General features: G+C 41.1%; 1 protein-coding gene across 1 annotated transcript in view; it reads left to right on the forward strand.

The window, feature by feature from the left end:
* The window catches only part of TDRD9 (tudor domain containing 9), a 121,271-nt gene that overhangs the window by 55,331 nt on the left and 49,748 nt on the right, over positions 1-16,192 (forward strand). The window contains exons 13-20 of the mRNA XM_058567826.1: positions 4,423-4,527; positions 8,655-8,752; positions 9,392-9,523; positions 10,953-11,118; positions 11,208-11,271; positions 11,348-11,411; positions 11,693-11,737; positions 12,493-12,546. Coding sequence (XP_058423809.1) covers positions 4,423-4,527; positions 8,655-8,752; positions 9,392-9,523; positions 10,953-11,118; positions 11,208-11,271; positions 11,348-11,411; positions 11,693-11,737; positions 12,493-12,546 — 728 coding nt within the window. The remainder of the gene's footprint in view (positions 1-4,422; positions 4,528-8,654; positions 8,753-9,391; positions 9,524-10,952; positions 11,119-11,207; positions 11,272-11,347; positions 11,412-11,692; positions 11,738-12,492; positions 12,547-16,192) is intronic.

Here is a 16,192-nt window from a genome sequence, read left to right on the forward strand (position 1 = left end):
CTAAATTCATTAATTCATATTTGGGAGCCTAACATGTGCCAGCACTGTTCTCGATGCTAGGAGTACAGTGATGAATAACCAAGGCCCCGTCCTCATGGCGACTACCTTCTGGTGGGAGACAGACAATTAGCAGGTAAAAAAAAAGTATAATTTCAGGTAGAGAGAAATGTTATATAGGAAAATAAATGAGAGAAAGGAGTTTCAGTTATTGGGAAAAATGATCTGTTAGATAGGGTGATGTGGGAACCCCTCTTCGAGGAAGTGATGTTTGAACAAGACTTGAGTGAGGAGTGAGCCATGGAAAGATGTGGTCCTGGCAGAGGGAGTGGGTTTGAGGAGCAGCAAGGAGGCCAGTGTGGTTGGAACGGATAAACAAGGGGAAATGGTGGTTAGTGTTTTGTCTTTGTGCCAGGGATTGTTCTAGGTGCCAGGGAAATAGCAGTAAACCTATCAGTCTTTGTTCTCATAACACCTGCAGGGGTGGGTTTTTGAAAGATAGACAATAAATACAATAAATAAAAATATGTGATAAATTAAGTTATGGCATATGTAAGAGGAAAAAGCAGGGGACTGTGGGTAGGGAGTGTTAGAGAAAGGGACCTGAAGGTGTAGATGGAGTGGGGGGAGGGGGTTGAGGGAATGAGTCAACACCACTGTCTGGGAGAAGTGTTTCTGTAGAAGGAACAGAAAGTGCAGAGTCCCTAAGGCAAGAGCACGAAACAGCAAGGAGGCCAGGGGGGCTGGGCTGGGTGAGCGGAGGAGAAAGTTGCTGGGCGAGGGGTCAGAGAGGCAAGGCCATTAGGGCATTGTAGACTCTGACTTTGACTGTGAGACGGAGGGCTGTTAGAGAGTTTTGCGACCAGGAGTGATGGAACCCAACGTTCATTCAACAAAATCACTCAGGGAGGAGACCAAAATGAGGCAAAGGGGAGAAGAGGGAGGTGAGTTCCGAGGCTATCACGGTAATCTGGGCAAGGATGGACGGGTGCTTAGAACAGGATGGTAGCGGCAGGAGAAATAAGAAGTGGGTTAGTTTCTTCATAGATTCTGCAGGCAGAGCCCATGGAGATTGGTTGAGGAATCTGGTACAGGGATTGTGAGAGACACATCAAGGTTGACTCTCAAGACGTGTGGCCTGAGAACTGGAAGAATGGAGTCCCCCGTGAGATAGTGAAGACTATGGGTGGGGTGGGGTAGGGGCAGGGCAAACGAAGAGCTTAGATTTGGACATGGTAAGTTTGAGACACCTGCTAGGTGTCTAGGTGGAGATGTTGAGGAAGCAGTTGGCTGTGTGAGCCTGGAGCCCAGAGCAGAGGAGCAGCCTGGAGTGGTCAGTGGATGACAGCTCTGAGTGAGTGCACGGAGGGAAGGCAGTTCTGCTGTTTAAAGGTGGCAGATAAAGAGGAGCTGCAGACGGGCGGCCAGTGAAGTCCTAAAAACCAAATTAGAAAGCATTTTGTGGAGGACTCGTGAACAAGTGTGTCATGCTGATGATAGGTCAAGTTTGAGGAAGACTGAAAATTGGCCGTGAGAATTAGCAACATGGACGTCATCAGTGACCTTGACAAGGGCAGTCTCAGTGGAGGCAAAGCCTGCTTGGAATGGGTTCCGGAAGGAATAGGAGGAGAGGAATTGGAGACAGTGCAGTCAGACAGCACTCTTAAGGCTTTTGCTGTAAGGGGAACAGAGAAATGGGGCAGTAGCTGAAGGGGAGGTGGGACCAAGAGAACATTTTTCCCAAACAGGAGACCCAACGGCACTTTTGTTGGGTGATGGGAAAGGTGCAGAGAGGATGAGGCAGGAGAGAGGGCCTGCTCGCTGCATGCTTGTCCTTGGGAAGGAGAGAGGGTATGTGACAGAGGGTGCCAGGAGAGGGATTGGCAAGGGAGTTCAAGGTATGTGCAAGGAGTGATTAAAATGATAGATGACGGTTGGTCATAAAGGAATCTTTTCGGATGACATGCCTACCCAGACTAGGGAAACTAAAGAAAAAATAAGCAAGTGGGACTTTATCAGATTAAAGAGCTTCTACAAGACAAATGAAACCAGAATCAAGATGAACAGACAACCTACCAGCTGGGAGAAAATATTTGCAAAACACGTATCTGACAGGGGGTTAATCTCCATGATATATAAAGAACTCACACAACTGAACAACAAAAAAACAAACAACCCAGTCAAAAAATGGGCAGAGGAAATGAACAAACACTTCTCCAAAGAAGATATACAGATGGCCAATAGGCACATGAAAAAATGTTCAAGGGCCGGCCCTGTGGCTTGGTGGTTAAGTGCGCGCGCTGCGATGCTGGTGGCCCGGGTTCGGATCCCGGGTGCGCATCGAGGCACCGCTTCTCCGTCCATCCTGAGGCTGAGTCCCACATGCAGCAGCTGGAAGGATGTGCAGCTATGACATGCGGCTATCTACTGGGGCTTTGGGGGGAAAAAATAAAATAAATAAAATCTTTAAAAAAAAAAAAAAATGTTCAACATCACTAATCATCAGGGAAATGCAAATCAAAACAACACTAAGATGTCACCTCACGCCCGTTAGAATGGCTATAATCACCAAGACAAAAAACAACAAGTGTTGGAGAGGATGTGGAGAAACAGGAACCCTCATACACAGCTGGTGGGAATGCAAACTGGTGCAGCCTCTATGGAAAACGGTATGGAGATTCCTCAAAGAATTAAAAATAGAAATACCCTATGATCCAGCTATCCCACTACTGGGAATCTATCCAACGAACCTGAAATCAACAATCCAAAAAGGCTTATGCACCCCTATATTCATTGCAGCATTATTCACTATAGCCAAGAAGTGGAAGCAACCCAAGTGTCCCTCGACTGATGACTGGATCAAGAAGATGTGGTATATATATACAATGGAATACTACTGAGCCATAAACAAAGACAAAATTGTCCCATTTGCAACAACATGGATGGGCCTGGAGGGGGTATTATGTTAGGTGAAATAAACCAGAAAGAGAAAGACAAACACTGTATGATCTCCCTCATATGTGGAATATAAACCAACCCATGGACAGAGAAAACTGTATTGTGGTTACCAGGGGCAGTGGGGGTAGGGGGTGGGCACAAGGGGTGAAGGGAGACATATATATGGTGATGGAAAACAAAAATGTACAACCAAAAACTTCACAATGTTATAAACTATTAAAACATCAATTAAAAAATGATAGATGATGGACCTGTGGATTGGTCAGGAGAGGAATGAGGCCATGAGGCAAAGGGGTAAGGGGCAGTTAGCAGGTCCTAAGATGGATAGATTGTAGGTCCATCTGTGGAGATTTAGGATTGCTGGGGTAGGTTACAAGACAGGGAGAGGGATGCTTGAAATTGAGATTGAGGAGGGTTTGGGTTGCTGTCACTGGTAATGACAGTGTTGGTATGGTGATGGGAAGGAGATGCGGACATAGGGTGGAAGAGGAGATCACTGGAGGAGAGGAATTCGTGGAACTGAGAGCCTGGATACTGCCAGCATTGTTTTTGTGGGTATGAAATCACCCACAAAGTCAGCACAAAATTATGAGGTTGAAACGTGTCAGAGGACTGGGGAGCCAGGAAGGAGAGGCTGATCGTGGTGGCCTAGTTCATGAGCGGGAGGTGTTCCAGGAGGGAAGTGCCAGTGAGGAGTCAGGAGGACGCCTGCTGCTCCTTTAGGCTCAATGTGTGAGGTTTGCGGTAGGGAAGACAGCACCCCTGCCTGCAGAGCATGGCCTGCATTCTGTAGACAGGACGGGGGAGGTCTGTCCAGAGAAGAGTTGCAGGGGCTGCTGTCACCTGGGTTTTACACATGAGGACACTATAGTGCCGAGAAACGGAGCAGCTCCCCCCACCAGATTGTATCCCAGTGACGATGCTCATGTGGGTGCAGTCCGGATAGGCTCTTCTTATGATATATTGGATCTTACAGGGAATACATTCTTCACACCCAAAGACTCCCAGTCCTTAGAAGAAAGAATGTGAAGGGGCTGGCCCGTGGTGTAGCGGTTAAGTGTGCGCACTCCGCTGCTGGTGGCCGGGGTTCAGATCCCGGGCGCGCACCGAGGCACCGCTTGTCAAGCCATGCTGTGGCGGCGTCCCATATAAAGTGGAGGAAGATGGGCACAGATGTTAGCCCAGGGCCAATCTTCCTCAGCAAAAGGAGGAGGATTGGCATGGATGTTAGCTCAGGGCTGATGTTCCTCACAAGAAAAAAAAAAACAACAAAAAGAAAGAATGTGACCACAGCCTACTTGGGTAGTGGTAGTAATGAATGGCCAGTGCATTTCCAGAGGCTTCTGTGTGTGTGCTGATTCTAAAGTTTGCGTGTTTCTGCTGTATTGTTTTATCACTATGCATTGTGATTATTACAAAGTTATTTCTTGTTAGCATGGTGTTTACATTCCTTTTTTTAAATGACAGTTATAGATTTTTGTTTGACTAGAACTCTGGTTTGTGATGAAGATACGAATTATCAGAGTCTGCGATTGAGTTGGGCCTCTAAAACAAGTTGTGATCAGAGAAAAGGTAAGACATTTGTGTTCTAGTACGATAATGAGTCGTTGACACGTTCAGATGTCTTTTTAAAATTTATGTGTGTTTTGTATTTTTACTCTTATTTGGATATTTCCTTTATTGGAACCAGCTTTAAGTTATAAGCCACAACATCTCATATTGTCAGACTCTCCCCTAAATCCACGATTCTCCTCTCATCCATTGAATTAGGTGACAGTCTTTGTACATATGGATAAGCCTCCTATCATCTCAACACTGTCAGTTTTCACAGTGAATTTAAAAAATTTTTGATGAATAGTTATGGAAGCAAAGTGGATCACTATTAATTTTTGATAATCTTTCCTCTGACTTCTCTCCAAATTTCGATCTTGCTAGGGTTATTTTTCCTGAACTGTCTCCATAGAGGGTTCAGCATTTGCTGCAAGGTGCACATGTTGTATCAGTGGGGAGACGAAGGTGTGGAGTCGTCTGTCAGTGGCTGGAGGGCTTTGTCCACAGTGGAGTTGCAGTCGTGACATACTCGGATAGGTTGCCACAGTCTCTTGCGAGGGAGTTGCTCCAGAGGATGGTGTTCTTGGTGTGGAGGAAATGTGGCTTGTGCTTTCTTAGAGACCCTTTTGGGGAGGGTGGGTGAAGGACCATTCCAAGAACACCTGTCGGGCAGTAAAGCTGCATTCACCCAGTGCTTACTGTGTGCCAGGCAAGGTTCTGAGTAGGGTGCGTGTGCTCCCTCATTTAGTTCTCGTCACGGCTCTGTGAGGCAGAACACCCTTGATATCCTCATTTCTCAATCACTCAGCCAAGATTCCGAGAAGTAGCCTGCTCAGCTAGTGCTGGGAAGTGGTGGGACTGAGGTTGGAACCCAGAAATCTGGCTGCAGGCCACATTCTTAACCACTTTACTCTCTTCCTCTCTTGAAATGACTTCCTAGAGAGGGATTAAGAGAGAACGGCTAAGTAGTTATTAAAGCATGGTCATGAAGAGCTTCTCATCACTTTGGAAGAACCTTATGTTGAGTTATATATGTTATAAAGTTGAGTGAAAACATGGTATTAAACTGTAATCACCTCACTGTGTTTAACCTTCCCCACCCAAAAAACCTTGCAAAACCAAAAACTATGCTTAGAAAAAATGACCAGAAATATACAAAAATATTACATGTAATTATCTTTGAGTCAGTCTTGAGATTATAATAATTTTATCCTTTGTCAATATTTTTGTCTCTTCAAATTTCTGTGATAGAAAAATTTTCTCCTATAGGAAGTTGCAAAAGTAGTTATACATAGAGTCTCTTGAATCCTTACCCCAGCATCTCCCAGCTTGTCAGCTGTGACATCTTAGGTAACCGTAGTACAAAACCACCAGTTGACATCGGTACAATACGCAGACCACAGACCTTAATTGGTTTCACACGCACTCCTGTGTGTGTTTCTATGCAGTTTGATCCCATGTGTAGATTCGCGTAACCACCGTGGTTAGAATACAGAACTATTCCACCTCGTTGAAGGAACTGCCTGGTGCCGCCCCTTTATCGTCCTGCCGCTCTTCCCACACTGCTCTCTGTCAGCCGCTAATCTGTCCTTCCTAGTTTTGTCGTTGTGAGAACGTTGTATAAATGGAATCCTACAGTATGTAACCTTTTGAGATTAGCTTTCTTCACTTGCCGTATCATCCTCATCCAAGTTGCTGCACGTATCAACAGTTCATTTCTTTTTATTGCTGAATCCTGTTGTACCATTCACCTGTTGAAGGACATTTGAGTTGTTTTTAGTTCTTGGTGAGTACAAATAAAGCCACTGTGAATATTGATATAGAGGTTTTTCTGTGGACATAAATTTTCATTTTTCTGGGATAAAAGCCCAGGAGTGCAATTGCTGGGTAATATGGTAAGTTTCATTTAGTTTTATAAGAAAACTGCCCCAGACTGTTTCCGTGGTGGCTGTACCATTTTACGTTCCTACCAGCAATGTATGTGATCCATTTTCTCCACATCCTTGCCAGCATTTGGTGTTAACACACTATTTTTTATTTTACCCATTCTAAAAGGTATATAGTAATATCTCGCTATGATTTCAATTTGCTTTTTCTTAATAGCTAATGAAGTTAAATATCTTTTCCTGTGCTTATTTGCCATCTGTATCTCTTCAGAGAAATGTTTGTTCATGTCTTTTGCCCTTTTTGTAATTGGATTGTTTGTATTTTTACTGTGAGTTTTGACTTTATATAACCTTGATACTGGTGCTTTGTTTGATATGTGGTTTGCAAATATTGTCTCCCAGTCTGTAGTTTGTCTTTTCATCCTCTTAACAGTCTTTCATAGAGAAAAAGTTTTAAATTTTGATGAGGTCTGCTTGATCATTTTTTCCTATTATGGATTATGCTTTTGGTGGCATATGTAAGAACTCTTCACCTAGCTCTAGGTTGAGAAGATTTTTCTCCTGTGTTTTCTTCGAAAAGTTTCATAGCTTTGTTTTGCATTTACATCTTTGATATGTTTGAATTAATTTTTGTAGAAGGTGTGAGGTTTGGGTCGAGGTTCACTTCTTTGCCTGTGGATGTCCAGTTGGTTCAGCACCATTGTCCCCCGTCCATGGAGTGGCATCTGTGCCTTTGTGAAACATCCCTTGATGGTTCTATTTCTGGGTTCTTTATTATGTTCTGTCATCTACGTGTCTTTCCCTCCCCCAACACCACATTGTCTGAATTACTATATAGTAAGACTTACCATAAAACAGACTGATTCTTCCCTCTTTCTTCTTCATTTTCAAAATTGTTTTAGCTAGTCTACTTTGCCTTTCCATGTAGATATTAGAATAAGCTTGTCTATTTCTACAAAAAAATCTTCCTGTGATTTTGATGGGAACTGTGTTAAACCTGTAGATGAGTTTGTGGAGAATTGATACATTTGCTATGTTGAGTCTTCCAATCCCTGAACACAGTAGGTGTCTCCATTTATTTAGGTTGTCTTTGATTTCTTTAATCAGCATTGTGTTATTTTCAGCATACAGATCCTGTGCATGTTTTGTTAGATTTACCCCTAAGTATTTAGTTTTATTTGGAGTGATTGTAAATGGCATTGCATTTTAAATTTCAGTTTCCACATGTTCATCACTAGTATATAGAAATGTGATTGATTTTTGTGTGTTGATCTTGTATCCTGTGACTTTTCTGAATTCACTAATTAGTTCTAGGAGTTGGTTTTGGTTTTGGGTTTTGTCATTACCTTGGGGTTTTCTACTTAGACAATCCTGTCATTTGCAGACAAGGTGAGGAGATGGTGGTGGAGGAAGTCTGGACTCTCCACTCAGCCTCCTGGTGGTGAGGGGAACTACCGGGGGAGGGCAGGTGAGGGTGGAAGGGAATAGGAGCCCACACTCCGCAGGTGGGGAAGGAAAGTACCTCCCTGGGCTGCCTCATTTTTTTAAAGCTGGGTATTTATTAAAGATGCCTCCCCTGCCCTCTGCCCACTCTCTTTCTCCTTAGGAGATTTTATCATGTTTTGGGGTAAAGGAGTTTCTACTCCACAAGTGATACAGTCACAAGAGAATGGCCATTTATATGATGGTCTCCGTGGGCCAGGCCTAGTTCTGAGCTCTTTGCGCGTGATCACTCATTTACTAGGAAGCAGCTGTCTTGAAGGATGCCTTTGCAGAGGTGTTAGGATGGACAGAGGCAGCGAGAAGCTTAAGGAGATCGTGACAGCCTCCTGCACACGTCTCATTGCACAACCATTTCACTGGGGCGACCTCAGCTTCTCTTGGCAACTTCATTACTTTTGTTTGGTGACCTCTATGATTTTACTAGTATGAACTATGCATTTGCAGGAAATGTGTGGTATTTAAAATGTTTTGGTTTGCGTTGCATATTGGGACCAAGGTTGTTTTCTTTAAAAATACACATTGGGTTTAATACTACTGATCATTGAGTAGAAGTATGAGTATGAGATGTATGAGATGTAAGGAAGTAAGAGTATGAGATGACTTTTAACACTAATTCTAAGGTTTTTACTGACCTGGTCTGGTAGAGGTAGAAGATAACGAAAGTTTTTCTTAATATTTAATGGTTATTCTTAAATAAATCTTGATGCTAATATTAAAGTAATTAATGCCAAATGGTGTTTGAACGTTTCTCCTTTGAAGGCCGTGCTGGACGAGTGTCTAAAGGGTACTGTTATAGACTGATACACAAGGATTTCTGGGACAACTCCATCCCCGACCATGTGGTTCCGGAGATGTTGGTAATATACTCTGGTCATTTTCAAAGTTTATTTTTTGTAGACAGAGTTTTACGGAACAGTCTAAATAATATAACTTTAAGTGTTGTATAATTTTGATTCCAGAAAGATCACTGTCTGACCAAACTAGTCTTTAACCACAGTACTAGCTTACCATTTATTAAGCACCAGGCGCTCTATTAGGGACTTCACGTGAATTTTAAGTGTTTACCGAGAGCGGTGCTTCCTGGTGTGTCTTGGCTCCATAATAGGATCATCCTTAAATACTGCTGCTTTCTGTTTCCTTTTGTGATTCATAGTTGTGGATCTGGCTTTTTCTTTCCTCTTTCTGTCTCTTGCTCTCTCCTCGTCCTCCTCGCCCTCCTATCTGTGCCCCCTCTTTCTCTCCTTTCTTCCTTACCCCTCTCTTTGCTGCTGCTTCTTTCTCCTCCTTCCTTCTCTTCCCAGTCTCTGTCTCCTTCTCTCTCTCTCCCACTCTCTCCTTTTCTTTCTCCTTCTCTCACCCTCTTTCTCTTCCTCGAGCCTCTATTGTTCCTTCTCTCTCTCCTCTTTTCTGCTTCTCTCTGTAAAGTACTAGTCATGTGAGTAGGTTAATTGGTTTAGTTATTTTATTATTTCTGAATTTAAGTTGTGCTCTTTCAGCGTTGTCCATTAGGAAGCACAATATTGAAAGTGAAGCTACTTGACATGGGCGAACCAAGAGCTCTGCTGGCCACTGCCCTTTCTCCGCCTAGTCTGAGTGACATAGAACGTACCATCCTTCTACTAAAGGAGGTAGGCCTGTCTGATATTTGTTCATCTTGGCAAAAGCGAAGACTTTTTGGTAAATTTTGAAAGTTTTAAAATATGGATATCTTTAAGGTATTTTGACTATTGTAAATAATCACCATTTGCTTGAAAAATCCTGTGTAATGACTAAGTGTTGATTTCAGAGTCCATACATGTTGTTTATACCAGCGTTGTTAGCTGTTTTGCTGAAACTTCTGCTCTCTTACCTCTCCATCGCTTCCCCCACTGCCACCTGCCCACTACCGCCCCTTGCTCTTTGTTGGCAGTGTCGAAAAGTGCTGGGATAAGAAGCAGCATCAATGATATTTAATGGTTATTCTTAAATATATCTTACGCGAATGTTAAAGTAATTAATGCCAAATGGTGTTTGAACATTCCTCCTTTGAAGGGCGTGCAGGACGAGTGTCTGACAGGTGCTGTTCTGGGACAACTCCACCGGAGCATATTCTCCTGCTGTTGTTCCATCAGACTTCTCCTCACTTTCTCTTGAATTCTGTTCCTCACTCTCGTTCTAGCTTTCTCCTTTCGTTTCTGGAAACTCTCCTCTGCCTACTGTGGACTCTTTGACTCTAGCCCCGACTCATGCTCTGCTCTTGCTGCTTGCAGCCTGTGCCTGGCACACGATGCATCCTGGTCTACATACTGTTTGCTGGGGCTGTGGACCTTCTGCTTCTGCCCTTGCGGTTGGGGTGGCTCTGGTGTTTTACCTTTATTTTGATACCTGCATGGGTTTCCACGAAATACACTGTGTCAGATTAAGAAAGGTTTTTTTCCATATGCAGTTTAATACATTTTTTGTGAGTGACTATCATGATTTGGCAGTTGGATCTTTGGTTTAGTATTGTGCATGCCATGTTTGTTAAATTGTGAGTTAAATAGACTTTTGTGAGAGTATCTTTGAGTGTTACCTCCCAGTATCATCCTTTTTTTGTTTTTGTGAGGAAGATCAGCCCTGAGCTAACATCTGCCAATCTTCCTCTTTTTTTTTTTTTTTTTTTTTTTTTGCTGAGGAAGACTGGCCCTGGGCTAACATCCATGCCCATCTTCCTCCACTTTATATGGGATGCCGCCACAGCATCGCTTGTCAAGTGGTGCATCGGTGCACGCCCAGGATCCGAACCGGCGAACCCCGGGCCACCACAGCGGAGCGCGCGCACTTAACTGCTTGCGCCACCGGGCTGGCCCCCCAGTATCATCCTTTTTGAAAAATAACAGAATGTGTTCTAAAGTTCCAAAAAGCAAATTAAAAAAATTTTTTGGTAGCATCAATCTTTCATAAGTCAACTTAGATGTCTTTTAGAAACTTATTCACCAAGATTTGGTTTTCATTTCCTCTTTTAGACTCCCTGCCTTAAGGGAAAAAAGAGCGTGAATAAGTCAATGCTTGCCAATAGTGCTAATTTATTTTCTGTAGGTTGGAGCACTTGCAGTTAGTGGGCAGAGAGAAGATGAAAACCCCCATGATGGTGAATTGACCTTCTTAGGAAGAGTCTTAGCCCAGCTTCCTGTTAATCAGCAGCTTGGTAAACTCATTGTCCTCGGGCATGTGTTTGGATGTCTAGATGAATGTCTCATCATAGGTAAGTGTGAGAACAAAGAAAGGGTAGTGGAAGCGTTGGGTAATGCCACTCTAACAATCTCATATTCTCTTCGTTTTTTCTATTGTTAGCTGCAGCTCTTTCTTTGAAGAATTTTTTTGCAATGCCTTTTAGGCAGCATCTTGATGGATATAGGTATTTAACATTCATATTTTTAAAAGTCACTTTGTTTTAATGGTATTGAATGACACTCTTTGTTATCTGTTTATAGGAACAAAGTGAATTTCTCTGGCAACAGTAAGAGTGACTGTATTGCACTTATTGAGGCATTTAAAGTAAGTTTTCTCTGTGCCAGCTACAAAAGCAGCTACTGTAGATTGTTGGTACATTTTCGTACCGTACACCTTTCCCTGTGGAAAATATTGTTAGGGTAATCGGTGTCCAACAGTAAATAAACTGTGTTGGAATAAGTAGATGGGGGTGGGAGTCCAGTTTTATGAAGTCGATTGAAAAACTTAAATTTATAAATTTTCTGTGGCAAAATGTGTTGAAATTGGACTTAAAAAATTCAGGTAGCCAGTAAAGTATTTTGACACACTGGATCATTTGTTTTTAGACGTGGCAGGCTTGCAGACAGAGAGGAGAGCTACGGCATCCAAAGGTTGGTTAGCTATTGCTTTTTGTTTCTTTGTAGACACTGCTAGCGATCCAAGAAGATTCCTGAGGCTTCTCTAGCTCAGCCTGATCACTGCATGTGGAGCATGACAACGCTGAGCCTGAGTTGAGGTCCCTGTAGACAGTTTTCAGGGGGCTGTCCTCAGAGACCGGCAGGCTTTAACAGTGAATGGGCTAGTCCTTTGCAAGCGGCTTATGTGCCTGCCTTTTGCTGTAGTCACTTCCCAGAGGCCGCTCTCGGGGCCTGCGGTGGAGGCCTGCTGCTGGTTGTACGGCCTCATGGAGCGGTGATCCTTCTGTAGTGTCGGGAGCCTCTTCAGCTGGAGGTGCTTAATACCTGTGAGTGTGCGCCTGGAGGTGTTGCTTCAAAACGAAGAACCCTGAAGCCTCCGTTTGCTGTTTACACTAAGTTTTAGATAATGGGCTTAAAAGACTCACTCTCTTAGCCTTCATTTTCTTTTTGGTCAGGTTTTGTTCTTCTCCTTCTGAACTGATTGGCTTCAAAAGACTGTTGATAGGTCTGCCTGTATGTTTAAATTTGCCATGCCTAGATGCATTCTTAAAAGAACTACATGAGTTACTGGTTAAAGCTACCTTTTAAAGAGTCAGCCGTATTATTTTTCTTTTTGGTATATATTCTTTTTGGTATATATATTTGGATGAGATATATATGTTATAGTAGCTGAATCAACTCTGATTTGTTACATTAATATTGAATATTATACTTTTATGTATTTAAAGGATGAACTTGACTGGGGATGGTTAAATTACATTCAAATCAAGAGAATTAGAGAGGTAAGTTGTAAATTCTTTGGATGCAAATAAAGATGGCTTATCAAATGTTTATCAAACACCAGCAATACACAGGGTAGTAATGAGTGTTCCAAGAAGTACATCCTCTGCTTCCAGCTTCAGTAGAATTTATATATATAATATCTTTATAATACAGTTATTATATCTATATAGTAATTTATAAATATTTATATTTATAGATACAGTTACAGTTTTCATATAATATAATACATATATAATTTATATTATATGTAATTATATGTTTGGTATAATATATAATTACAGTTTTAAGTAATATTCTTTTTTTAAATTGAGGTAACATTGATTTATAACATTGTATAAATTTCATCATTATATTTCACCTTCTCTATAGACTACATCGTATTCACCACCGAAAGTCTAGCTGCTATTTGTCACCATACATATGTGCCCCTTTGCCCCTTTTGCCCTCCCCCCCGCCACTTCCCCTCTGGTACCCACCGATCTCTTTTCTGTATCTATATGTGTATGTGTTTATCTATCTTCCACGTATGAGTGAAATCATATGGTATTTGTCTTGCTCTGTCTAACTTATCTCGCTTAGCATAATACCCTCAAGGACCATCCACGTTGTCGCAAATGGCAAGATTCCATTTTTTTTTATGGCCGAGTAGAATTGCATTGTGTGTATATATATACCACATCTTCTTTATCCATTCATCTGTTGATGGGCATTTAGGTTGTTTCCAAGTCTTGGCTATTGTGAATAATGCTGCAGTGAACATAGGGGTTCATATATCTTTTTGAATTAGTAATTTCGTGTTCTTTGGATAAATACTCAGAAGTGGAATTGCTAGATCATATGGTAGTACTATTTTTAATTTTTTGAGGCACCTTTGTACTGTTTTCCGTAGTGGCTGCACCAGTTTGCATTTCCACCAGCAGTGTATGAGGGATCCCTTTTCTCCACATCCTCTCCAACATTCGTTATTTCTTGTCTTGTTAATTGTAGCCATTCTGTTGGGTGTGAGGTGATATCTCATTGTGGTTTTGATTTGCATTTCCCTAATAAGTAGTGATGTTGAACATCTTTTCATGTGCCTGTTGACCATCTGTATATCTTCTTTGGAAATGTCTGTTCAGCTCCTCTGCCCAGTTTTTGAGTTGTTTGTTTTTTTGTTGTTGAGTTGTATGAGTTCTTTATATATTTTGGATTTTTGCCCCTTATTGGATATATGGTTTGCAAATATCTTCTCCCATTTCGTTAGTTGTCTTTTCATTTTGTTGGTTTCCTTTGCTGTGTGGAAGCTTTTTAGTTTGATGTAGTTCCATTTATTTATTTTTTCTTTTGTTTCCCTTGCCTGAGGAGGCATATTCAAAAAGATACTGCTAAGGCCAGTGTCAAAGAGCATGCTTCCTGTGTTTTCTTTTAGAAGTTTTATGGTTTCAGGTCTTACATTCAAATCTTCAACTCATTTTGCGTTAATTGTTGTGTCTGGTGTGAGGTAGTGGTCTACCTTCATTCTTTCGCATGTGGCTGTCGAGCTTTCCCAGCACCATTTAGTGAAGAGACTTTCCTTTCTCCGTTGTATGTAATTGGCTCCCTTGTTGAAAATTAGCTGTCCATAAATGTGTGGGTTTATTTCTGGGCTCTCAGTTCTGTTCCATTGATCTGTGTGGTCTGTTTTTCTGCCAGTACCATGCTGTTTTGATTACTACAGCTTTGTAGTATATTTTGAAATCAAGGTGTGTGATACCTCCAGCTTTATTCTTTTTTCTCAGGATTGCTTTGGCTCTTCGGGGTCTTTTGTTGTTCCATATAAATTTTAGGATTCTTTGTTCTATTTCCATGGAAAATGTTGTTGGGATTTTGATTGGGATTGCATTGAATCTGTGGATTGTTTTAGGTAATGTGGACATTTTAACTATATTAATTCTTCCAATACATGAGCATGGAATATCTTCCCATTTCTTTATGTCTTCTTCAGTTTCTTTCAATGGTGTCTTTCAGTTTTCAGTGTACGGGTCTTTTCACCTCCTTGGTTAAGTTTGTTCCTAAGTATTTTATTCTTTTTGTTTTGATTGTAAATGGGATTTTATTTTTGATTTCACTTTCTTCTAGATTGTTGTTAGTGTATGGAAACACAACTGATTTTTGTGTGTTGATTTTATACCCTGCAACTATGCTGTATTCGTTAATGTCTGATAGATTTTGGTGGATTCTTTAGGGTTTTCTATATATAAAATCATGTCATCTGCAAATAGTGACAGTTTTACTTCTTCCTTTCCAGTTTGGCTGCCTTTTATTTCTTTTTCTTGCCTGGTTTATCTGGCTAGGGCTTCCAGTACTATGTTGAATAAGAGTGGTGAGAGTAGGCATCCTTTTCTTTTTCTTGTTGCTGTTCTTAGAGGAATAGCTTTCAGTTTTTTACCATTGAATATGTTAGCTGTGGGTTTGTCTTATATGGCCTTTATTATGTTGAGGTATTTTCCTTCTTTACCCATTTCATTGAGAGTTTTAATCATAAATGGATGCTGAATCTTATCAGATGCTTTCTCTGCATCCATTAAAATGATCTTGTGATTTTTATTCTTAGTTTTGTTAATATGGTGCATTATGTTGATTGATTTGTGGATGTTGAACCATCCTTGCATCCCTGGAATAAATCCCACTCGATCGTGGTGTATGTTCCTTTTAATATATTGTTGTATTTGATTTGCTCTTATTTTGTTGAGGATTTTTGCATCTGTGTTCATCAGTGATATTGACCTGTACTTTTTTGAGTGTCTGTCATCCTTGTTTGGTTTTGGTATCAGGGTGATGTTGGCTTCGTAAAATGAGTTAGGAAGTGTCCCCTCCTCTTCAGTTTTTTGGAATAGTTTGAGAAGGATAGGTGTTAAATCTTCTTTGACTGTTTTGTAGAATTCACCGGAGAAGCCATCTGGTCCTGGACTTTTGTTTTTTGGGAGGTTTTTGATTACTGTTTCAATCTCCTTACTAGTGGCTGGTCTCTTCTGATTCTCTATTTCTTCTTGATTCAGTTGTGGAAGGTTGTATGATTCTAGGAATTTTATCTATATCTTGTAGCTTATCCAGTTTGTTGGCATATAGCTTTTCATAGTATTCTCTTAGAATCCTTTGTATTTTGGTGGTATTTGTAATTTCTCCTCTTTCATTTCTGATTTTATTTATTTGAGCCATCTCTCTTTTTTTCTTAGTGAGTCTGGCTTAGGGTTTGTCAATTTTGCTTATCTTTTCAAAGAACCAGCTCTTAGTTTCATTAATCTTTTCTACTGTGTTTTTAGTCTCTAACTCATTTATTTCCGCTCTGATTTTTATTATTTCCTTCCTCCTACTGATTTTGGACTTCATTTATTCTCCTTCTAGTTCCTTTAGGTGTATTTTTAGATTATTTGAGATTTTTCTTGTTTCTTGAGGTAGGCTTGTATTGCTATAAACTTCCCTCTTAGTATGGCTTTTGCTGCATCCCGTAGATTTTGGTATGTTCTGTGTTTGTTTTCATTTGTCTCCAGGTATTTTTAAATTTCTCCTTTGATTTCTTTATTGATCCAATAGTTGTTCACTAGCATGTTGTTTAATCTCCACATGTTTGTGACTTTTCCAGCTTTCTTCTTGTAGTTGATTTCTCGTTTCATGCCGTTATGGTCA

The sequence above is a fragment of the Diceros bicornis genome, chromosome 24 (assembly GCF_020826845.1).
Source record: "Diceros bicornis minor isolate mBicDic1 chromosome 24, mDicBic1.mat.cur, whole genome shotgun sequence".
In the NCBI taxonomy this organism is placed as follows: domain Eukaryota; kingdom Metazoa; phylum Chordata; class Mammalia; order Perissodactyla; family Rhinocerotidae; genus Diceros; species Diceros bicornis.